We start from the raw sequence: 25,291 nt of genomic DNA on the forward strand, positions 1-25,291 counted from the left end.
CATGTTTAGTCTCTAGAGCAAAGTTTCCGGCATCCCCCTCTCCCCATACTTCTCCTTCAACCCATGCATGGTACTAAGTACTGTAGGTTTTGGTACCTTTCATGTTTAGGGTTTTCATAAAAAAAAAAAAAAAAAAAGTATCAAAAGCCTTTCTAAAATCCAAATATATGATACCATAATAATTCATTGCATCCAATCAAATTGGTCAGATAAGACTTCCCCTTAACAAACCCATGCTGTGTCCGAGCTATAACTGAAGTCTTGTCTAGATGATCCTGCAGTGCATCTTTAACCAGTGCCTCCGTTAATTTCCCTGAAACAGAAGTTAAACTAACGGGTCTGTAATTATTGTGTCGCCCTTTGATCCTCCTTTCTGAATTGGGGTCACATTTGCACATCTCCAATCCATAGGTACCTCCTCTGAGTCCAAGGAAGCTCTCATGATTATGGCTACGGGTTTGCTTACTTCCTATGCTGCCTCCTTTAATATAACTGGATAGATCCCATCCACCCCAGGTGACTTTCTTATGTTTATCTTCAACAATTTGTCCTCCTCTTTGCTCTCAGTTATTACAAAATGATCTAGCTCACTGCCAGAGTTTAACCTTTGGCATTCCCCTTGCTGAATAACTCCTCATGTGTGAATGTAGATGCAAAATACTCATTTAGTTTGTTAGCTACGTGGGCAGGTTCATCAACAGTTGAACCATCAATATCAAGTGGACGATCTGATTCATCCCCTTCCTTTTAGAGTTTACATAAGTAAAGAACTCTTTACTGTTTTTCTTTACATCCTTTGCCATAGATTTCTCGTAATCTGCCTTTGCCTGCCTAACCTCCTCTGTGACTTGGATACAGACCATCTTATATCTGTCATAGGCTTCTGTGTCACCTGTTAATTTATTTGTATCACAGGCATTTTTCTTTTCTGCTACATGTCTCATTAGTTCTTCTGACATCCGTTTAGGCCTAAACCTTGTACAATATTTCTTATTTGGTATGAAAAGTCTAGTAGCCTCCAAGATTAATTCTTCGAATGCTTCCCATTTTGAATTTACTGTTGGTCGCATCATCAGTTGGGCCCACTCTTATAGACTTTAAAAACTGTCTCAGACCGCCGTAGTCACCTTTACGAAAGCAAAAACTCTTCATTTTACCCCTGATGATAGTTACTTTGAGTAAATCCCACATCAGCCCACTGTGATTACTGCCACCCAGTGGCTCCTTTATCTTGAGATTCTTAATGCATGAAGAATCTCTACTGATCAAGAGTATTACTCCCTGTAGTTGCCTCCTGAACATGCTGCCTTTAGTGTGCGAATGACCAACCCACGAGTTCCAGTCAATCTCTGGGAAATTAAAATCTCCCATTATAAGATACTCTGATTTACTGGCCCACTCTTTATTTCCCTGCACAATTGCTAATTATACCCATCAAATTCATTAGGCCTATAACACACACACCTACTCTCATTTTTCCTTTCCCAGTGCTTATGTCACACCAAACATACTCAGCATTGTATTGTCCACCACATCAGTTGGTTGCACTTCCTTAGATTTTGTGTTTATTAACTAATAACATAACCCCTCCTTTCTATTCTTTCTGACACATTGTACTTCCCAATTTTGAATTCTGCATTCCTTATGTCTGCATTCCTTATGACACCATGTCTCTGATGTCCCAAAAATATGTAAGAGCAGAACTGGGGCTGCAGTTGCCTATATTGGGGAGTGCCATCCTTGTGGGCATCCAAGCCTCATTTCAACTATTGCCACTTTTGTTTGATGTTTTGTCCAGCACCTCAAATTCATCAAATTTATTTACTACACTCCTAGCATTGGTGTACATGCAAGTATACATGCACCTGTTCTTATTCTTAGCTACCCTAACACAGCCCATGTATTTACTTGTTCTGCAGTGACTCCCAGCATCGTATGAAATCCCCAACACTTGTTTTCCAGGCTGCTTCTCGTTCTAATAGAAGTGCAAGAATCACTTTCACCTCTGCCAGCGACTATTGTTAGTCTGTGTATCCCTCAAGCTATCAGTTTTCTGACCCACCTAACACTGCCTCTATAGCATCAGCAAATATTCTTGCACATATTTAAAGGGAAATGAAAACCCTTCCCTAACATTATTTTCATATGTAAGAGCAGAACTGGGGCTGCAGTTGCCTATATTGGGGAGTGCCATCCTTGTGGGCTTCCAAGCCTCATTTCAACTATTGCCACTTTTCACTGGTATAGAAGTTATAAGAATTTGTCTTACAGTAGACAGAATTCCGGCGGCTAGCATCCCTGTAGAAGCAGTCTCTCCTGCTAACAAGTACAGACCAGGCTGAGAAAAATTCTACCCCTTGAGCTTTGCACAATCTTTCCAGGGCCAAATTGATCCACAAGGCTCTCATCATATACTTCCTCCTATCGTGTCTGGGCAGAATTGCAGACACTTTCAAATTCAACCCTAATTCACGGCTTTTTTTCTACAGTGACTTGTACTTGTTAAGTAATTCTGCCGGGATTACTTATATATAAATTAATGGGTGACATGGAATCCTATGATATATATAAGCTGGTCTGAAACCAAGTCACAAAGGAGATTAGGCAGGCAAAGGCAGATTATGAGAAATCCTTGGCAAAGGATGCAAAGAAAAATGGAAAAGAGTTCTTTACCTATGTAAACTCTAGAAGGAAGGGGATGAATCAGATTGGTATACCGGATATTGATGGTTCAACTGTTGATGATTCTGCTCAGGTGGCTAACAAACTAAATGAGTATTTTGCATCTACATTCACACATTAGGAGTTATTCAGGAAGGGGAATGCCAGAGGTAAAGTAAACTCTGGCAGTGAGCTAGATGATTTTGTAATAACAGAGAGGAAAATGGAGAAGAAATTGTTGAGGATAAACATAAAAAAGGCACCCGGGGTGGATAGGATCTATCCAGTTATATTAAAGGAGGCAGCAAAGGAAGTAAACAAACCCTTAGCCATAATTATGAGGGCTTCTTTGGACTCAGAGGAGGTACCCATGGACTGGAGATGTGCAAATGTAACCTCAATTCACAACGGAGGATCAAAGGCTGACACAAGTAATCATAGACCTGTGAGTTTAACTTCTGTTTCAGAAAAATTAATGGAGGCACTGGTTAAAGAAGCACTGCAGGATCATCTAGACAAGACTTCAGTTATAGTTCGGACACAGCGTTTTTTTGTTAAGGGAAAGTGTTGTCTGACCAATTTGATTGGATACTATGATGCAGTCACAAAAGAACTGGATGCAGGGAATAACTTTGATTATATATTTGGATCTTAGAAAGGCTTTTGATACTGTTTCACATCTAAGACTAATGCACAAATTGGAGCAATGTGGCATTGGAGGTAAATTGCTGCTATGGATAAAGGGATGGTTGAGGGGGAGAAGACAGAGGGTGGTAATCAATGGACACTGCTCATCGTGGACTAATGTTATTAGTGGAGTCCCTCAGGGTTCAGTGTTGGGTCCATTATTGTATTCTGTATTTATAAATGATATTGATGATGGTATATCAAGCTTAATGTCCAAGTTTGCAGACAATACAAAGGTTGGCAGGGTTGTTAAGGACACTACTGATGCTATGCTGCTGCTGCAACAGGATCTGGAAAGGTTGAGCGGATGGGCTGAGAGGTGGCAAATGAAGTTTAACATTGACAAATGTAAAGTACTACGTATGGTAAATAGTAATCCCAGAGCAACGTATCAACTTTGTGGTGCTACACTGATAGTGGTAGAGGATGAAGAGGGCCTGGGGGCAATTGTGCAGGCAGATATGAAGTTCTCTGAGCAGTGCAGACAGACTGCAAGAGTGGCTCATATTGTCTTGTTAATGATATACAGGGATAAGGAGGTGATTATTCCCTTGTATAAGGCAATGGTCAGGCCACACCTTGAGTACTCTATACAAGTCTGGTGGCCTCATTGTAAGAAGGATGTAGATCTGCTGGAATGAGTACAGAGAAGGGCAACAAGATTAGTGAATGGAACAAAGGTTTGCTCTTACGAAGAAAGGCTTACATTTTGCAAATTACAGTGTCTGGAGACTAGGCACCGGCGAGGTGATCTGATAGAGGTGTATAAAGCCTTGAATGGTTTGAGCATGCTCAATGCTGATGGGATTCCTTCCTCTTGCTCAGAATAATCCCCTGAGAGGGCATAAATTCAAATTGAGGAAAGACAGATGTAGGATAGATGTGCAGAAGTTTTCCTTTGGCCAGCGGGTAGTTGGTTGGTGGAACAGACTTCCGTCCCTTGTTGTGGAAGTTGATAGCCTAAATAAATTTAAGGCTAAGCTGGACAGGTATTTGGAATGAATGGAGGAGTGAAATGGGAGTGATTTTTTTTTTTTCCTTCTTTGGCTTATGCTGCATAAGCTTGCTTTCTTGCATCATATGCCTCTACTAATTCTAATGCTAGTAGAGATTTTATTAACAATCTTCTTGTAACCTGGGACTGACATCCCCATAGACAGACCTTGATCTCATTATTCCATTTCCTTCCCTTGTCTCACTCCTTGGAGATTTTAATGCATATGGAAGAGGACATGATCATAGAGCATATGATCACTGACAATGACCTCTTCGTTGTAAATCTGGAAACTAAAATTTTTTTTCAAGTAATCAGAGACATGTCTTCCTTTTATGCTACCACACTGGAATATTGATCAGGCTGAATGAAACTCCTTCCAACATCTGGGAGAGTTTAACATCACTATTCAGGAGCTATTAATGATACAGTGGCAAACATTGAAGAAAAAACACATTGCAATTACAATTCTAAAATCATGTATCCATCTCTTATTGCACAATAGCAATGAAGGCTTAAAACAAAGCTTGAGGGATATTTCAAAGATATTTGCTACGTTGAATTTCTTAATCCTTAAATGTGCACATTCTAAAGCAGGGTTGGGCAACTTTTTTCGTCAGCGGGCCGAATGAAATTTTCGTATCATGATGCGGGCCGAATGAAATTTTGCATCATGATGCGGGCCGGAATAGATTGAACGATTTAATAAAAAAAATCAGAACCTAAAAAATGTTATATTACTTGAATTACCAAATTATTAATGTATTTTTAAAAAAAATATCTGAATGTCCAATTATCATTGAAAATGCGGCATTCGGCATCAATTTTTCTTTTTTTTTTTGATTGGCTCATTTTATGGGCTATAAATTATATTAAATTAAAAATTGTAATAATTAGAAAAGGCATAAAACATAAAATATCTCGCACCAATATTATTTTTTTCAATAAGAAGTCAAACCCAAAGGAACTTCGTTCGATCGATGCTACAATAATAATTAGGAAATAACTCTTTGACGCTGCGTAGAATCACTTGGTTACTATTGTACTGGCCGCGATTCCCGATTGAACCGAATTAAGCCGAACGTTTATGGCGAGTGTAGTCAGGTATGGATTTTCTATATTTATGCATTTACCAAGGGGGCCGGATTCAACATCGTTGCGGGCCGGATGTGGCCCACCCCTGTTCTAAAGCATACTTTTCCTTTTGGTCCCTCTGAACCAAAAGGAATTATGGATCCACTTCACATAATCAACTAGCACTACAGCTGTCTAGGACAAAATTAGGTAAATGAAGACAAACTATACATCAGTTCTGGACTATAATGGACGTGATTTTGCAGACTCAACTGCAATAATCAGTGCTCTCGGGAAGACTTTTTCTACCCCTCCCCTTCTCTGGAACATCATGTTTTATTCCCCAGAGTTCCCGTTCCTGAAAGTGAAAAACAAAAAGCAGCCAGTAACTTGAAATATAAGGATTCTCATCCTTACAATGTGTCTTTCACCATAGAAGAGCTAAAAATAGCTCTAACTCTTACTAAGAAAATGGGTGTTGCCAGATATCTGTTCCAAAGTGACCAAGCATCTGTCAGCAGAATCCATGGACACCTGCTCTTTCTGTATAATAGAATCTTTCTTGATGTGCAGTTTTCAGGTTACTGGTATAAGGCAATCATCCTTTCCTAAGCCAGAAAAAGAACCCACAGTCCCAAAAACGTATCGTATAGTTTGTGCTCTGACTAGCTATTGTATGCAAAATCCTGGAGAGAATGGCCAGTGTCCATCTCTGCATGGTATTTGGATGTAAATGACTCCTTCTCCAGAATGCAATGTAATTTCTGAAGAACAACTCTACTTTTATTGAACTAGTGAGCAAGTAACCTGAAACTAAACAAACACAGAATCGGCTCTTCCAGCACCATGCCACCTTCCAAGCAAGAAAGGCCAAATAGTTGCACAGTTGGTGACTAGTCACTGGTCATGTTTTTGTACACAATTTCTTTATGAAAACTCTAAAAAAAAAAAAATAAATAAATAAAAAACGCACACACACTTCATAAACTATTGCAGTAAAAGTTTGACTATAACATTTAAGAAGATAGAAAATATTTCATATTTTTAAACAGTGATTTATAGTTTTATGGGAACATTATTTTGAGGATTACCTCAGACATCCCCCCCCACCAAGTTAAGGGGGAAATGAGTGCACAAAGGGATGTGGGTTAACCTATTGACAAAATACCTGGTATATTGGGTTAACTCCTATTGACAAAATAGTTGGTCGCCGTCAGTCACCAATCAGATGATTGTTGGATGTTGGCCTTAAATTGGAATATTTTTTTATGTTAAAGGGCTTGAAATTGCGGAATTCGTTATATTGAGTCTTCGTTATCAGAGGTCACGTTAACCAAGGTATGATTATGTGTATGTGTATATATATATATATATATATAGAGAGAGAGAGAGAGAGAGAGAAAGAAAGAAAGACAGGACTTGGAAACCTACAAAAGAATTGCAAACTTTCTATTGTTCAACTTGAATTAAATTTGGGGTGGCTTGGCAGATCTTTCTAAAAGCCCCAATTATAAAATTTAATTACAATTCATCCGCTGGGAATCATGTTGTTGCATGTAGAGAGGTGAAGATAAAGATAATACGTATTTTATACATTTGAAATGTACTTAAACAAAAAAATTGTTGGATACACTGAGATCTCCAGCCACTCAATCTTTGGCACTTCCAAAGGCAATATCCATAGCAGTTATTTCTATCACGTTTTCTTGAAACAAATGAGAACTAACACCACAAAGCTTTATCCATTAGTCATCAGCAAGTCTTCTTGGCAAAGATGTGAGGAGTGGTGACTCTCCCTTGTGAATATGACTCTAACAAAATAGCTTGGCTTACCACTAAAACTTTTCAGTCGTCGATTTTAAAATTGGACAGCAAAAACATCATTCAGTCATACAGAGAAAAAAATGTCTGATGATCCTGGATCACTGTGCTGTACATCCTATTCACTAAAGTTGTTAATATTAGATTGCCTTTCTGCCTCTAAACACCAAGGTTCTTTTAGCCACTGGATGAGGATATCATTCATAACTTTAAGAAAGTCTACAGATCTCACCTTGTTTGTTATTTTTCCACTGCCTTGAAGGCAAAACAGCATTCACCAAAAATGGAATACTTGTGATTGCTTAGGATGACATTTTTCTTAATGCTGTGATAAACTGCTTTGTCAAAATTGGCTCTATCAAGAAGGATGCAGGCCCTCTTCCAGAAAATGAATCTGATCATCACGTAAATGAATTTTAGAAATTGTTGGGACGGATGAACTTCAAAGAAGAATTTCAAGGCTATTTTTAGACGATTTCCACCACAGCTGCACAATCAGAAGATCTACTAAACACTCTACTCAGTATGTTGATAGTAGTGAAAATTAAATAATGAAGAGGTTATATAAGAGGATGAAAGAAATGTCTGTGTGCACATTATCTAACAAATATAATGCTCTTAAAATACAATAAGTGTGATTGCAAATGTACAGTCTTGCAGTGAGGTGCTAGTGGCCTTTAAACAGATCTCTGCTGTTGGATTGTTTTTTAAGACAGTGTAAAGCTCTTGATTTAATTTAATGTTGAAGCATATGAGTTAACCCCCCCATTGTATTAACCCATGAACAAGTATTGGTACAATTTTTTCATTTATTTCTAAATTATTTACTACTGATTCAGTTAAAAATTTTAAGAGTACCATATTTGCTGCTTGTATAATCCTTTATTAAACTTCATTATTTAGTGAAAATTAAATTATGAAGAGGTTATATAAGAGGATGAAAGAAATGTCTGTGTGCACATTATCTAACAAATATAATGCTCTTAAAATACAATAAGTGTGATTGCAAATGTACAGTCTTGCAGTGAGGTGCTAGTGGCCTTTAAACAGATCTCTGCTGTTGGATTGTTTTTTAAGACAGTGTAAAGCTCTTGATTTAATTTAATGTTGAAGCATATGAGTTAACCCCCCATTGTATTAACCCATGAACAAGTATTGGTACAATTTTTTCATTTATTTCTAAATTATTTACTACTGATTCAGTTAAAAAGTTTAAGAGTACCATATTTGCTGCTTGTATAATCCTTTATTAAATCCCGCATTTCTTATGAATCCTTAATGTTTATTATAAAAACAGTTACCTTGTTAATTGTGAATTCAACTGATTTTCATTGTCAGAATTAAGTTCTTCTTTTATTTTTATATTCAAAAATATATCAATTTTATTTAAAAACATTTGTAAAGTGACAAATTAAAGTAAAATTTAATTAAAGTAAATGTGAAACAAAACTAGAAAGCTGATTTTGACGTGTTCCTTTCATAACCATATTATGAAATATTACAAATGAGGTTTCCCATACTTGTATTAACAGACTGTAGAACAATTTGTAATTGTTTGCGTAATTGCCAATGCAATTATATCTTGTGGGGGCGGGGGCTTGCAGGATCAATGGAAAAGTTAGGCAGATGGGCTGAGAAATAGAAGTCGAAATTTAATGTCGATAAATGCACAGTACTGCATATGGGTAGCAGTAACCCAAGAATAATGTACTAATTGTGTGGTGGTGGTAAATATGCAGCCAGATATGAAGTTCTTTGACCAGTATAGACAGGCTGCCTTGCCAGTTCATGTGATTCTGTCAATGATATACAGAAATCTTGCTAGCAGAGATAAGGAGTTGATTATCCTGTTGTCTAAGGCAATGGTCACACCATATCTTGAATAATGCAAGCAGGTTTGGAGGCCTTGTTTTAGAATGTAGAGTTGCTGGAAGAAGTACAGAGATGGGTAACAAGATTGGTGAGGAGAACTAAGAGGGTGCTTTTACTAAGAAAATCTTTAGATCTGAAAATTTCAGTGTCGGGAGAATAGGCATCTCTGAGGTGACTTGATTGAAGTGTTTAAAGCTTTGAATGGATTGAGAAAGGTAAATGCTATTTGGATTCTTCCTCTTGCTCAGCATATAGTCATGAGAGGACATAAATTAAATTTGAGGAATGACAGTTGCAGAATAGACATGCACAAGTTTGCCTTTAGCCAACGAGTGGTTGATTGCTGAAACAACTTTCCATCTCTGCTGTGGAAGTTCATATCTTAAATAAATTCAAGCAAGTACTAGACAAACAATTGGAGGGAACAGATAGGTTAAATGGGAAGTTTTTGATGTTCTTGGAGGCACCTAAAACAGAGTAAATCTAATTGGTCCCAAAAAATGCGTCACAGAAAAATGCATGACATCAGCTGCGGCTTCTGCCAGAAGTGCTTCCCATGCTCCCACCACTAGTCTGTGCCAAGCACTCACTAGTAGTGTGTGATTAGAACATGTGTTTATTTTTCGTGACCATAGGATATCTCGAGTTATAGTGAGCTCCTGGGTATAACCTCCATGCACAAGCACACTGTGGGTGACCACCCAGGTGTGAACCAACATAAGCAGGGGTCGAGGTGTTGCGCCCACACCACATGGAGGAACGGCACCCCTCTGTGCTACCAGGCAATACTAGGTGGTAGATGACTCTCATCAACTGGTGCAACACCACCACTTTGCTTATTGGAGGCTTGAATTGGTGGAACCCATGTTTAGTCTCCAGAGCTAAATTCCGGTCAACCCTTCCCCATCTCTTCCATCATGCAGTATGACTGATGATTTTTGAAGTTATGATGGACATCATGGTGAGATCCAATCTTCCTTACATTTCAAGGGTACAGCTCTCTAAAACGGTGTTCCCAGGCCGGCCACTAGTTAGTACACTGGACCGAACCTATTGGTTACTCTTTAGGAGGCTTCCAAATCAGCAAGTGTATAATCTTACTACCTCTACTCTGCCAGATAGTGACTGGCAGACTGGAGGGAGTCCAAGTAGTGTATTTGGGAGGCATTGTCGAGGCCACTTTATATCGGGGATCTGGCTATATTCTTACCATGTGTACACCATATCCAAAAATTTCATTACTTCATACAGCATGTCTCCCCCCACTTTTTCTTACTATTGAATACACCATGAATTGCCAAACTAATAGAGAAAGCTTATCTGCGAAAAGATCTAAACCTCACAAACACTTCCTAGTTCATTTCACAAATATACACGGTCTCAATTCTAATTTCAGTGATGTCCATTTCCACTTGCAGTCTGCCAAACCCCATGTACTTTTTCTGACAGAATCTCAGTTATCAGTTGATTCAACTACTGTCTTGTATCTTGCAAAAAAGATTCTTCTCTGCTCCTAGGGAAGACACCCTTCTAATCTCTCTTGGCACAAGCACATTACAAATATTGCTTCCTCTGCACCTAAAAAACTTGGTTTTCTCTTTCACTCTCAGCATTACTTTTCTTCCAAACATCTGTTTACTCTGTACAAATCACAAATCCACCCTTCCATGGAATACTGTTCCCCCATCTGGGGGCAGTGCCCCAAAAACCTCTCTCAGGCTTCTAGATTCCATTCAGAAAAGGACAGTTATGTTAATTAATGACTCCTCTCTAACAGAGTTTTTCCACTTGCTGTCTCATAGACGTACTATTTCTGCTGCATGCCTTTTCTACAGATACTTCTATGTGCACTGTTCTTCTGAATTGGCTTCTATAATTTCCGCTCTCTCTTGCAAAACAGTCTGAATGCACACCTCCACCAGCCAACATCCATTTACTGTCCAACTTCAAACTCCCAGAACCAACTTTTCATCTTCCTCGTTTATTCATTCAACTGCCATTTTCTGGAACAACCTTCCTTCATACATATTTCCTGAAAATTACAGTCTAAAGAAGTTCAAGTCTAATGTCAACAAATATCTTCTTTTGTCTTCTCAACCTCCAACCCAAGCACGGTACTAAGTACTATAGGTTCTAATACCTCTTGTGTTTGTTTGGAGTTTTCATAAAAAAAGTCTCTGGCAAGGAAAAGCAACAAACACATTTATACTTATTTTAAATGCAGAAGGAATTGAATCATATTAGTCCACTTGATATCAATGGTTTAATGATGAAATGTGTAAAAAAACCCACTGATTCAGTGATATCAGTGTACTGATGTGGGATTACTTAATGATATATCTACTGTCAAGGCTAAAGAGAAATACCTATTCAGTTGACAAACTGAATATGTATTTTATATCTACATTCAGCCATGAGGAGTTCATATGGAGTTGGAGAAATTCAAAATCTAACAGGTATCTAAATGATTTTGTGATAGCTAAGGGCAAAGACGAAAGAAATTCTTAAAGCTAACAATAAAAACATCATTTAGAGTGGATGGGATCTATCAAATGATATTAAGGGAGGCAGTAAAGAATATAAGCAAATCTTTAGTCATAATTATGAGAGCATCTTTGAATGCTCAATCTGTGTACAGGTTGTGCTCATATGGACTGGTGATATGCGAATGTAGGCCCAGTTCATAAAGGGGGGATCAAAAGGTGACATGTGCAACACAGACCTGTAACCTTAACTTCTGTTCCAGTGAAAATATGCTATTTCTGGTTTTAAAAAAGTAATACGGGACCTCTTAGACAGGAATGCAATTATACTACAGTCAAAACATGGTTTGTTAAGGGGTGATATTGTCTTACCAATCTGATTGGATACTATGATGCAGTAATAACCATAAATAATATCGAAAAATAATTTTTATATCATATATCAAGAAATATCAAGAAAGCTTTTGCTACTGCTGTACAGATTGGACAGTGTGGCATTAAGGACAAGGTGTGAATGCAAATAAAGGAATGGTTGAGTGGAAGAAGACAAGGTGGTTATTAATGTACACTGCTCTTCATGGCCTAATATTATTAGTAAGTCACCAAGGGTTCGGGACTGGGCCCACTGTTCTTTTCTGTATTGATTAATGATACTGATGAAGGTATATCAGGCTCAATGTCTCTGTTTGCAGAGGATACAAAGACCAGCAAGGAGGTTAATGACTGGGGTGGTTAGATGCAGAGATTGTTTAAATATTAGGAGCCAACTCAGCATTCTAATGGGCTCAGTGAATTTGAAGAGTAGGGTATTAAAAATGGGGCCCCATCAAGCCCCCAGCTGTCCAACGAAATACTAGAGATCACTATTGTGCATCAGGAAACACAGTGGCAATCTTCAAGGCAAAATGCGCTGGTCCCACAGGAACTAGTTATTGCAGGCGACTCAATTGTCAGGGAAACAGGAAATATATTGTACAAAAAGGATGGGTGGAATAGGAACAGTGTATGTCTGCCAAGGGGGACAAGAGGGCAGATATCATCTATTAAGGGCACAAAAGGTGATATTGTTGTACACATTGGCACTAATGACATTTAGGAGTAGGAAATCTGCAGACTTGCTTAACAAGTACAGGTCGATGTTGAAAAAAAAACAGCAGCGTGTGTACCTTGTACGCATGAAAGATGTTTTAATTTATGTGAAAACATCCTTGGCTTGGACCAGGTTGGAGGGGGTTTAGTATGAAAAGAATCCGAACGTGTTTAATATTTTAAAGCATTCATTGCCATCCTTCGGGTACAGAGAACTGGGTGGCCAGAGGCAATAATAAGGGAAAATAATCAGACATCTGTGCCAAGATCTGTATGAAACATACAAAATGACAATATTTATTTCTCACGTGGTGAAAAAGAACTTTGTAATACCTATTAACCGAATTTTGTAATAAACAAATATATTTACATAGAAAAGTTCATACAAAGCACATACCATTCCCCTTTTGCAGGGGAATGGTATGTGCTTTGTATAAACAAGTACCGAGTTTGCATTAATGAGATTTTACTGTATAATATAAAAAACTTTATAAGACTTGAACTTTCATATAATTTTTTACTAAATAGTTATTAAAATTTAAAACTGGTGCAGGACTTTATGACCAACCTGTATTGAAGAAAATGTTCAGCCAATTTTTATCTAATTTCCTGTCTTGAAACTATAGTAGATATATAGATATGAGTATATACAGTATTCACTTTTTCCAGTTTCCAATATGATATTGCTAGTTCTTTGAACACACTACTTTTTTTTTCATTATTTGTTTATGGGAATATGGTCATACCTACAGTATATCCAAAACTGTGCATGAAGGGGCATGTTATATCGAGGTTGCACTGTATTTTTTTATTGTTTTTTATAGACAACAAATTAATCATTGCTTAAAATTGATTTTTTTGTGTGCTTAAAATTGATTTTTTTGCCCTCATAAACTAAAGCGTATTACCAAACCTGGGGAATATGGAGTACCAGGTTTTAAAATTTTTCAGATTTTAGAGAGGTATACTTAGTGGTTGAAGTTTTGGAGGACAGTCCAATAAATATTAAGACTAATGACTGAAGTGATTTACATATGCAAACATTTATATTAAAAAGATAATACAGGTGGTTAAATGTAAATAACAGTTCAATTGGTTAAATATGAACAAATGACAATAACCATAGTCATAGCAAATATCAGTGGACAATCTTGAGAGTAAAAATACTTTTTTCACTGAAAAATAAAAGAAATTAACTATTCTTCTTGAGGCAAAACTATTATAACAGTGCAAATTATCAGTTTACACAACATTTTTTCAGCTGTAGTTGCACTGGGCATTCTCTCTCTCTCTCTCTCCCATTCTATTATAAGGTGTTTGCAGAACTGCCTTGTCATTCAGCTGCTTTTGCAGCTTGCAGGGTTTAAACTGCATTGGCATTGATAATTCAGTGGTCAGATTGCATTGTTCAGTTTTGTAGTAGAACAAACTTGCCCTCATAATGAGTTGCTCTAGTATTGCACTACTTTCAAGAAGATGGTCTTGTAAAAAGTTTGAGTGCTTGTTTAAAAAATGAGTCTAGTAATCAATCTGTTTCAGGACTAACCAGTTTCTCATCAAATAACAAGTGTTTCTAAGGAGAACATTCTGTCAAAATACCTTTAGTTATATTGCAACTTTGAAAACTCTGATTTTGTAAACCAGATGGCAGCTCAGAGCAAACAACTTCTTTACAACCGTTCTATCTGCATGTTGCCACTACAAACCACCTGCTATCTGATTTTGAGACCAGTTAGTCTAGGCTGTCATAGTGTCGTATTTTAAACAAATAGCCAATTGACCTTTTTCTGAGATTTTCTGTTTGAAAGAAGTGCAATACCAGGGCAACTTGTTGCAAATTCAGATTTGTTCTATTGTGAGCATTCAGACCATTGCATTACCTATGCAATTTAAACTATTTTTGTAGCCAGCAAAATTTAAATAACAAAATAGCACTGCAAACATCTCATGAAGAGAAAAATGTATGAGTAAAATGTATGTATGTATGAGTTCTTAACACAAAATGCAAATATTATTATGAGTGCTGGATTCCTTTCTATAATATTTGTAGAGTTTAAAATTTGATAATTTTTGCTAAATGTGCCAGAATTAAAGAATTCCAGATTGTAAAGTGTGAGATTTTACAGTTGAGGAATATGAAGATTAAAGTGTGGTCATTAAGTGATAAAAACTTCTTGAATTATTTTAGATAGCACTTTTTATCTGTAGAAATAGATTTATTTTATTACACAGGTTTAAAACTTTTCTTCACTGAAAATATTTCTTTATTTTTTGCTCAAGGGTTCTTGAACATTTGCTTTTAGGAGGATTAGTGAAGGCAGAAAGTAATGATCGTTCTCCATCCTGGCCTGTAGGTAATGTATATGAAATTAGTTTGAAGATGGAAGATAGTACTAGTATTGGCAAATGATACAATAAAGCAAGCTTATACAGCATCAGCAAAATAAAAATTAAAAAAAAAAAAAAAACCCTTCCCACATCATCCGTCCATTCCTTCCAAAATTTTATCTAGTTCTTTTTTGAATTTACTCAAGACTACACATTTCTGCACAACTATCCTGCAACCATCCTTCCTCAATTTGAATTTATGCCCCGGTCGTGTGTGCAGTCTGAACAAGAGGAAGGATACTATCAGCATTGAGCTTATTCAATCCATTCAGAGCCTCAATCAAATCTCCTCACTCCAGATGTTTTGCAGAACTTAAACCCTTTTTGGCACTCTTTTGTTCCCTTAGAGGGACTTAGAGGGGAACAGGTATCCTGTGTGTTATCAGACACTCAGCCTAAAACACGGATGGATCCAATATCTCTCTATTACAGAAGATTTAGGAGAAGTCCGGTTGGCCTGCCTCCCTAAAATCCACTCATGCACACCTTCTCGATGGTAAGCCCTGTTACGTCACTTAGGTGGCAACGAACGTGTAGAGTGGTTCTCTTCAAGATGCCTGGTCAGCATGAAGAGGAAAAGACCAACCCCTCCAGCAATATGAAAGCACGACGAAACAAATGGCCCTCAGTCCCCAGCAGCTTTCACTCTCCCTCTTACGGCAGCGAGAGGATTAGGGTGGAAGCAGAGGGTGCTAAGAATCTCTGGGTACGACCAGGCTGCCATGCACGGAAACTGAACTTGGCCTGTTATAACGTAAGAACACTCATCGGTGAAGACAGGATATTAGAGCTGGAAAAGGAATTAGAAAATGTGAATTGGAATATCATCGGTTTGGCTGAAACAAGAAGAAGAAATGAATCACTTATAAGTTTATCAAGTGGAAATCTGCTGTACACCAATGGAAACAGTGAAAGGAGTGAAGGTGGAATTGGGTTTCTGGTCCATAAAGATTTTAAAAACAACATTTTGGAATTCAAAAGTACATCACCAAGAGTGTCAAGACTAATACTCAAGATTTCTAAGAGATACAAGCTAAAGATTATAATGATTTATGCACCAACATCGAGCCATGATGATGAAGAGGTTGAAGAAATGTACACTGAAATTGAGACTCTTCTAGATGAGCAGAAAACCCACTACACTATTATTATGGGAGACTTCAATGCTAAGGTTGGAAAAAGACAAAACAGCACAGAAAGGGGAACTATAGGAAATTTTGGAATTGGTGAAAGAAATGAAAGAGATAAAAGACTTGTGGAATTTGCAGAATCTCAAGGACTGTCAGTAATGAACACTTTTTTCAAGAAACGGGTGAACAGAAAGTGGACATGGAAGAGTCCAAATGGATTAACTACTAATGAAATCGATTTCATCCTCACTAACAGAAGATATATTGTGAATGATGTTACCGTCCTGAATAAGGTAAATGTTGGAAGTGATCACAGAATGGTAAGATGTACACTTGATATAGATGTAGGAAAGGAAAGGAAAAAACTGACTCGAGTAAATAATACAAAGGTCTTTGAAATAACAGAGGAGGAGAAAAAGCAGTATGTACTGGAACTTAAGAACAAGTTTGAGCTTCTGCAGACTGCTGAGGACCAAGATATCGACGAGGAATATTACAACTTTTTGAAAGTGATAAAGCCCAAGAAACCTATAGGGAAAAAGAAATCCAAAGAAGAAAAAATTAGTCAAGAAACACTTGTCATGATGAACCGAAGACGACAAATGAAAAGCAAGAAAAACACTGACAGGGAGAAAATCGAGTATACTGAGTTATGCAAAGCCATTAGAAAGAGACTCAGAGAGGACATAAGAAGATTTAACACAAGAAAAGTAGAACAAGCATTAAGGGAAAACAAAGGATTTAAATCAGCAGCCATGAGCAGTAATACAGAAAGACAAATGATACTGAAACTGAAGAATAGCGATGGTGTACTTATAAACAGCAGAGAAGACTACTATAGAGAATTATACAAGGAGCAGGGGAATGATGCCAGCAGTGGGGAAGATGGATTGCAAAGTAACAACACATACGACATACCCAATATTCTTCCTGATGAGATAGAGCATGCATTGAAGAAAATGAAGAATCAGAAAGCCCCGGCGGAAGATGAAGTTACTGTAGAGTTGTTAAAATTGGGAGGAAGAGACATAACACAAAAACTGGCAAGGCTCTTCACAAAGTGCATTAGAAAAGGTGTGACGCCTAAGCAGTGGAATAATGCAATCATAGTTTTGCTGCATAAGAAAAGAGATAAATCAGAAATTGGAAATTATAGACCAATTAGCTTGTTATCCCACATCTACAAGTTGTTCACAAGGGTCATTACTAACAGATTAGAAAGAATACTGGATGAGAATCAACCGAAAGAGCAAGCTGGCTTTAGGACAGGATTCTCAACTATGGATCACCTTCATGTAATATCACAGCTAATGGAGAAAGCAAATGAATATAAAATACCATTATGCCTGGCATTTGTGGATTATGAAAAGGCATTTGACTCCATACAGCATAAGGCAATGTTTCGGGCACTGGAAAGACAAGGCATTGATACCCCATATATTATGATTTTGAAGAAAATATACGAGAGTGCTACCTCCTTTATTAGACTAGACAAAGACAGTAGGAAATTTAAAATTGAGAAAGGAGTTCGACAAGGAGACACAATATCTCCGAAGCTGTTTACTGCTGCCCTTGAGGAAGCTTTCAGAAGATTAGACTGGTCGCAGAAAGGAGTCAATGTGAATGGAGAGTACCTAAACCATTTACGATTTGCAGATGACATTGTGGTCATAAGCCATGATCCCAAAGAATTAGAGGAAAATCTTAATCAGTTATGCACAGCTAGTAAGGATTTTGGACTAAAGATGAATATGGCTAAAACAAAAGTAATGATGAACAAGTATGCCACAGAAAGGGAAATAATGATTGAAGGAGCAGTAATTGAAAAGGTGGAGTCATATACTTATCTGGGACAAGTTATTAGCTGTAATAATGATAAATGGCTGGAAGTCAAGAGAAGAATAAATTTTGGATGGATAGCATTCAGGAAATATAGTCACATACTAAAGAGCAATACCCCAGTTTGTCTGAAACGTAAAATAATGGACCAATGTATACTCCCCATCATGACTTATGGAAGTGAAACTTGGGCACTCACCAAAAGAATGGAAGAGAAGCTGAGAACTACACAGCGAAGAATGGAACGAATCATATTGGGAATAAGACTGTTAGATAAGAAGAGAAACACATGGATTAGGCAACAAACTCAAGTAAAGGACATTCTTATCAAAACTAAAGAACTAAAATGGTCTTGGGCAGGACACATAGCTCGAAGACATGATGACAGATGGACTAAGAAAATAACAGAATGGTATCCAAGAGGAGCTAGAAGAAAACCTGGAAGACAAAGGCGGAGATGGATAGATGAAATTCATGAGTTTGTGGGTAGTAAATGGATGTCCAGTGCTCAAAACAGAAGGAACTGGAAAGTTGCTGGAGAGGCCTTCATCCTGCAGTGGATTGAAAATGGCTGATGATGATGATGATGATGATGTTCCCTTCACCAATTTCATTGCCTTTTTGCAACTGGTCTGGCAGATCTACATCATTCCTAAAATGTGGCCTAACCATTACCTTGAACAGTGAAATAATCACCTCCTTATCCCTGCAAGCAAAATTCCTGTATTCACTGCAAAACCCCATGAGCTGTCCTGGCAGCCCATCTGCACTGCTTGGAGAACTTCATATCTGAGACTGCATAACCTCCATCTCCCCTACACTACTTCTTTTTCATTTTCCACTTCCCTGATTGTAGCAGCACAGTCGGTATGTTAATCTGGAATTTTTTTATTTTTATTATTTTTTTATTTTTTAGAAACCGAAAGGTGTCAAAATTTATTCTACTTAGTACCATGCATGGGTTGAAGAAAATGAGGGAGGGGATGCCAGAAACTTTGCTCTGGAGACTAAACATGGGTTTCATCACTTCTGGCCTCCAATAGGCTAAGTGGTGGTATTGCACCATTTGATGAGAGTCATCCACCACATGCAGTACCTTGAATTTGTTGATGTTAAACTACAACTGCCATTTCTTCACCCATGCACCTAATTTTTCTAGATCTTGTTGTAGTAGCATATCTTGATTCCTGTCATTAATCACCCTGCCAACCTTTTTTATCATCTGCAAACTTAGACATTAAGCCTGATATACCTTCATCAATATCATTAATAAATATTGAAAAAAAGAAAAAAAAAAAAAAATTGTCCCTGCAATGAAACCTTGGGGTATTCCACTAATAACTTTAGTCCATAATGAGCAGTGCCCATTGATAACCACTCTGTCTTGTTCCACTCAACTGTCCCCTAATCCATAGCAGTAACTTTACCTTAATGCCACACTGCTCCAATTTGTCATGTACAAAGTTATCCTTTTGCATTCAGTTCCTTTGTTACTGCATCATTGTATCCAATCAGATTTTCAGAAAATATTGCTCCTTAACAAATCTATGCTATGACTGTAGCTCACCTGCACTCCTGTCTGGATAGTCCTGCATTACATCTTTGACCTGTGAGTCAGTGGCAGATTAAGAGAGTTTGAGGCCTCAAATTGTTTTAGCTTATATTATATAGGGCTATATATATATATATATTTTTTTTTTTTAATTTCAGTACAGTTCTAAAGTTAGGTTGTTAAATAAAACATATAACATATATAGGGTACATAGTGATTGGGGTCAGGCTCCACTGGTGCATTCCCACATCTGCACTATAAGTAGTCTTGTGAAGATGTATAGTGCCACTGCAAATGCTAGAAAAATGTTGTGTTGTATGTGCATATTATTATGTTGCGTTCTGGCTTTTGGCTGCAGGGCCCTTGGTGGGATCCCACATTGCCCGTATACATTGCTAAGAGGTAAGCTAGGCTGCCCATTATTCTTTGTCTGGTCTCTGCCAGGGTCTCCTGAGATACCTAGACAGAGTCAAAGTTTAAAAAAAAAGGAGAGATGAGGGAGATAGTTTAAGTGGGGGAGTTAAAGAGGGTAAGAAAGCAGGACAATATTTGTAAAAAAATAAGAGAAGTTTACCTCAGTGTGATACGTAAAACACTGCCATATGATACTCTCCAGAAATGAAAACGAAAACAATTAAAAAATTGAAAATCTTGCATTACAGTAAGAAATAATTAACAATAAACTTCTTACTGTAATGTAAGATTTTCAATTTTTTAATTGTTTTCATTTTAATTTCTGGAGAGTATCATCATACGGAAGTGTTCTATGTATCATATTGAAGTAAACTTCTCTTATTTTTTTTTTACAAATAATGATATCAATGTAGAACATATTGAGTATTATTGCTCTGGTCCATACTATCAAAAGCAGGACAAAGAAAGCAGGTCCTCCAGGCGAATGAGGTAGAGTGGGTTAAAGTATTAGTCTATGTATCTCATCCCCCCCCACAAACTGTTAGTTTATTGGGGGGATGAGATACATAGACTAATAGTTTAACCATACAAGTAATAATTTTGGAAGTAAAATTTATACTTTTCTTGCTTCTGTTGGGACATACAGGAACCAGGTAAACAAGGTGTGGTGGGGATCACAAGTTCTACTAACAGCCTTCACTGGACAAAAATTACATGTCATGTAGTGAGTTATAGGCTTGGCACACCCAGGATCCTGAGCTGGATATCATCATTGTTCTTTTTCTTGGTGATTCCCTTCTCTCTCTCTCTCTCTCTCTCTCTCTCTCTCTCTCTCTCTCTCTCTCTCTCTCTCTCTCTCTCTCTCTCTCAGGGTAATTTAAGATTTTTTTTTTTTTTGCCTGGTGCAGCATAAGCCTCAGGCTTCCTTGCACCATAAGGCTAATAATAATAATAATAATAATAATTATTATTATTATTATTATTATTATGAACAAAAACAGTTGCACACATACTTGCATTGTATGCTAATGCTAGGAGTATAGTGAATAAATTAGGTGCCACTAATTTATAGGGAAAGTGGGTTTTTTTTTTTTTTTGGCTGACACTCTAACAGCTTGTTTCATTACATCACATGCCATTATTACTGATATTTATTGATATTTGCACCACAGCATGCTATAAACAAGTTAATTTGTTTTTGTGGTTTATCATCTTTTCTTCTTTGCAGTTGTATGTCAGCAATAGCATACTTTTTTCACCCTAATGCTATTTAATTGCATTAAATACTTCTTTGGACTTTTATCTCTATATTAATTCAAGGAATTTCTAGGTATGCTTCTTCTGCCACGACAGTGGCAGGTGTGGCCTTTTCTTTAAGTTTTACCTTATACAGTCAGTCCTCGTTTAACACATGTTTACATTACACGAATTTGATCATACACGATTTATAAATAGGGGAACGATATTGTATATAACATGAACCAAATTCGCTTATGCACGATTCGCCTTTTGTTTACAAGAAATGGCAGTTGAATGCGGAATCACCCCAACTGAACGCAACACAATAGCAAGGAAGAGAACATTCTGAAAATGTATTTATGTTTTTTATATCAGTGAAGGGGTAACGCTTTTCACCATAATAATGTAAAAACCCACACAATTTCAGCTATCAGTATTATCGCAAATGCAATTAGATCGCGTTTACTACCAGTTTATAACAGATTCCACTAGCAGAAACGCAGCTGGAAATAGTTTTTATTGTTTTATGGTAGTAACCCCCAGAAATGTGCTTTAGTAAAATGTGGGCTAGTGAAGTGTTAGTGTGTCTCTGCCTTTACGGTGTTGTTTATTCAGTTGCTACATGCACGCAGCTTTGTTTATGTGTATCAAGCGGGCCTCCTCATTTTGTAGTTGTGCTTTATTCCCTAAAAATGAGTAAAATACTTCAAAGGTGTGAAAAGGAAGTGTCCTGGTGAAGACATTACAGATTCAGAGAGAAAAAGAAAAGCAATACGGTATCGGTTAACAGGGACAGACTTCGTAAAAAATTCTTACCCGGATTTTGTAGCGGCCTCATACTAGCGTTTATGGTCAAAATCACACCAGCCTCCATCCTCTTCTGGCCTCCGGCCCACCGGGGTTTCCCCGGTAAGGCTTATGGCCAGTCCGCCTCTGTTGATAGAGAAAAAATATGAAAATTTGAAACACTTTGAGCGAAATTAAGACCATGTGATATTGCACATGCTACTGACCTAAATGAGGCAATGCCGAGAATTAGAAGGAATGCAGAGAAAATAAAAACAACTTTCATAGCAGGAACAACTCAAAGTGTAATTAAAATCCATTAGATTAAGATACAAAGAATTGGAAGAGATGGAACGGCTGTCATCTGTTTCGATAGAAAATCAAACAAAAAATAAGTTTGCTTATGGTAGAAGCAAAAGCATTAGCAATGTTTTATTACGATTATTTATTGTGTTTGGTAATGTTTTGGTTACAAATGTGTGTTCAGGTTTGGGTGGTCGGCACATAACCCTATTTTTCCCATAGGGCCTGTTATTTATATTGCACGATTTTGCATTGCACAGGGATTTCTAGGAACACAACTATCGTGCTATATGAGAACTGACTGTACTATGAAAATCTTTTCTTAAAATGGAAATTTGTATATGCATTACTTGTATTTGATTTTGATTGTGGAGGGACATTCTGTCTTTCACTGAAGATCAAGCACTTTGTCATTGGCTACCATTTTTCTGACTGCTCATGGAGCCTGTCCAAGTCATCTTGAAGATACACTGATTGGCACTCCTCATTAACTGCTCCCCCAATCTTCATATCATCTGCAAATTTTAACATCATGCTCTGCACCTTTACAAAACAGCCCTTGCTGCCAGTAAATGTTTGCAGTCCTCTACTATCACCCTCGGTACCTCCAATCAAGCGGTAGCATCCATAAAGGCCAAAGGCTTTTTTCTTCAAATCAACAGAAAAATCCATAAGTTTAAGACCTTTTCCATTCTTGCAACAACTCTGCCATTTGCAAGTTTGGTATAGTGTCACACATTGTGACACTATACCAAACATTTGATATAGTGTCACAATGTGTGAAATTATCTCAATGCTTTGTGCAACATATTCTTTTATTTGTTTCTCACTTTTCTTGATGAAATGCACTGTACTTTCATTAACATTAGAAAGCCACACCTGAACCAACTCATACACCTGCTAGTTTACCAAGAATTTTTACCTTTTGCCCGAGAGTCATGACTTTCTTTCGGAAGCCCATAAAATATCCAAAATCACTTTGTGAAATGTTCCCACTGAAACAATGATTTATGTTCTAATATGAGACAGCCCAAGACAATTGTATTCAACTAGAAAGCTTATGAAACCAGGCAGCAGAGCTGGCCCCAAAGTTTGCAGAGCCCTGTTCAAGAATTATTTGAGGCCCCTGAGGTCCTGTACAAATATAAATATGGGGTATTTTTGTATAAATACATAGTGATTTTTTTTTTTTTTTTCAAATTTTACAGCCCTTGGAGTGACAATGTGAGTAACTAGATATTAAGATGGTGGTAGGCTGGTTGATAGAAATGCGGAAAAGATGCAGATGATATTATCATTTAGACCATTTGAGTGCGGGGTCCTGTTGTACAGAACCAGTTGAACATGCTTGTGGCCAGCACTGCCAGGCAGGAAAGGATTGCAGTATTAAAGAGCCCATTCTCTAAAGACAACATATGCAGATATGGTTGTACTAATCGTTACAAGCAAAATCATCCACTTTGATTAGATGTTCTGTGAAAATGGCATAACAAGTAAATCAGTCAAAGAAAATTTAGGATTCAGGAGTATGGAGTGTAGGGTACATATGCATTACTGAATTTTTAAAACCTATCATATAGTTTCTCCTTAGAATGTAATAATAGAAACATAAAAAGGTTTTCCAATAAAACAGCATAATTGACAGTTTAACATATTCAAAGGATAAAATCATATTTACTTTCCATAGGCTACCTTCTTAAAATGAAGATTTCAAGTAGATGGCTTAGTGTACCCATAACAAATGATACAATGCACTTTGAGAACAGTGTGCTATCTCATCTTGCTCAAACAAATAAACAATATACACTGAGTGGTCACTGAATTACACCTACTTAATACTTCGTAGGTCCTCCTTTTGCCCTCAGTACAGCAGCTACCCGACCTGACATTGATTCAACAAGATGTCGGAAGCATTCAGGAGGTATGGCCAACCAAGCTGTGTGTAATGCGGTCAGAAATGCAAGTATGGAGGTGATTGGTATATCCAGATGCCTGATATGCCTTTCCATAGTGTCCCGCAAGTGCTCTATGGGATTGATATATGGGGGGAGTTCGGATGCCAGTCGATATGCTGGAAGTCAGAAGTGTGTTCCTCAAACCATTCCTGCACAAGTGGCTGTGATGGCTTGGCACATTGTCATCTTGAAAGACACCATTGCCATTGGGGGAAAAGTGTAACATAGAAGGGTGTATGCTGTCAGCAAGCAGTCAATGATAGCGGAGACCAATGATGCATTGTTCCACATGCACCAGGGGTCCAAGTTCCTGCCAGTGAAACATGCCCCACACCATACAACCACCTGCACTGGCTTGCACTTTTGATACCATGCATGATGGATCAAGAGACTCATGTTGTTGATGCCAAATCCGTACACGACCATCCACGGTGTGGAGTAAATAACATGACTCATCCGACCAGCACACCTTCCAGTCTTCTAACGTCCAACTTCCATGCTCTTTGCATCAGGCGAGTCACTTGCTGATGAACTTTGGTTAGGTAAGGATTCCGTTGGGGTTGTCTGTTGGTATAGCCCATACGTGGGATGCATGGTCATGCCAGATATTGTTCCGGGTTGGCCGATGTTGTATTGGGTAGTCAACTCTTCAACAGTGCTGTGCCTGCTCCCCTCGACGTGGGCACCTGTACGTGGTGAGGGGACCTCCCAGTGACGCTGCTGGACTTCCAGACTAGCATCACTGGGATCTAACGCCCACAGCCCAGGTTCCAGGCTTACATCAATGGAATCCGGCATGTTTGCCGTGCGCTGCGACCCGTGGAAATTCGGAAAGGGGGATCCTGGTGGTTGAGGGGCCCAGCTTCAATACACCACTTTGGCCCCTGCTTCGACAAGACGGGTGGTCCTGGAAGGCCCGGCTAGGATCAATCGGCTAGTAGGCTTGCCTGCGAGGGTCAACCGTGTCAATGCCACGCCCCTACCCTCATGGTCCGAGGGACAGG

At 38.0% G+C, this 25,291-nt stretch overlaps 1 protein-coding gene across 1 annotated transcript in view; it reads left to right on the forward strand.

Annotated features, from left to right (window-relative positions):
* Positions 1–25,291, forward strand: part of LOC150083237 (tudor domain-containing protein 1-like) — a 657,806-nt gene that overhangs the window by 568,732 nt on the left and 63,783 nt on the right. The window contains exon 23 of the mRNA XM_090378447.1: positions 14,962–15,035. Within this exon, the coding sequence (XP_090234573.1) occupies positions 14,962–15,035 (74 nt within the window). The remainder of the gene's footprint in view (positions 1–14,961; positions 15,036–25,291) is intronic.

Source organism: Mastigoproctus giganteus, chromosome 7, assembly GCF_048544385.1.
Source record: "Mastigoproctus giganteus isolate SK-2022 chromosome 7, ASM4854438v1, whole genome shotgun sequence".
NCBI lineage: Eukaryota > Metazoa > Arthropoda > Arachnida > Uropygi > Thelyphonidae > Mastigoproctus > Mastigoproctus giganteus.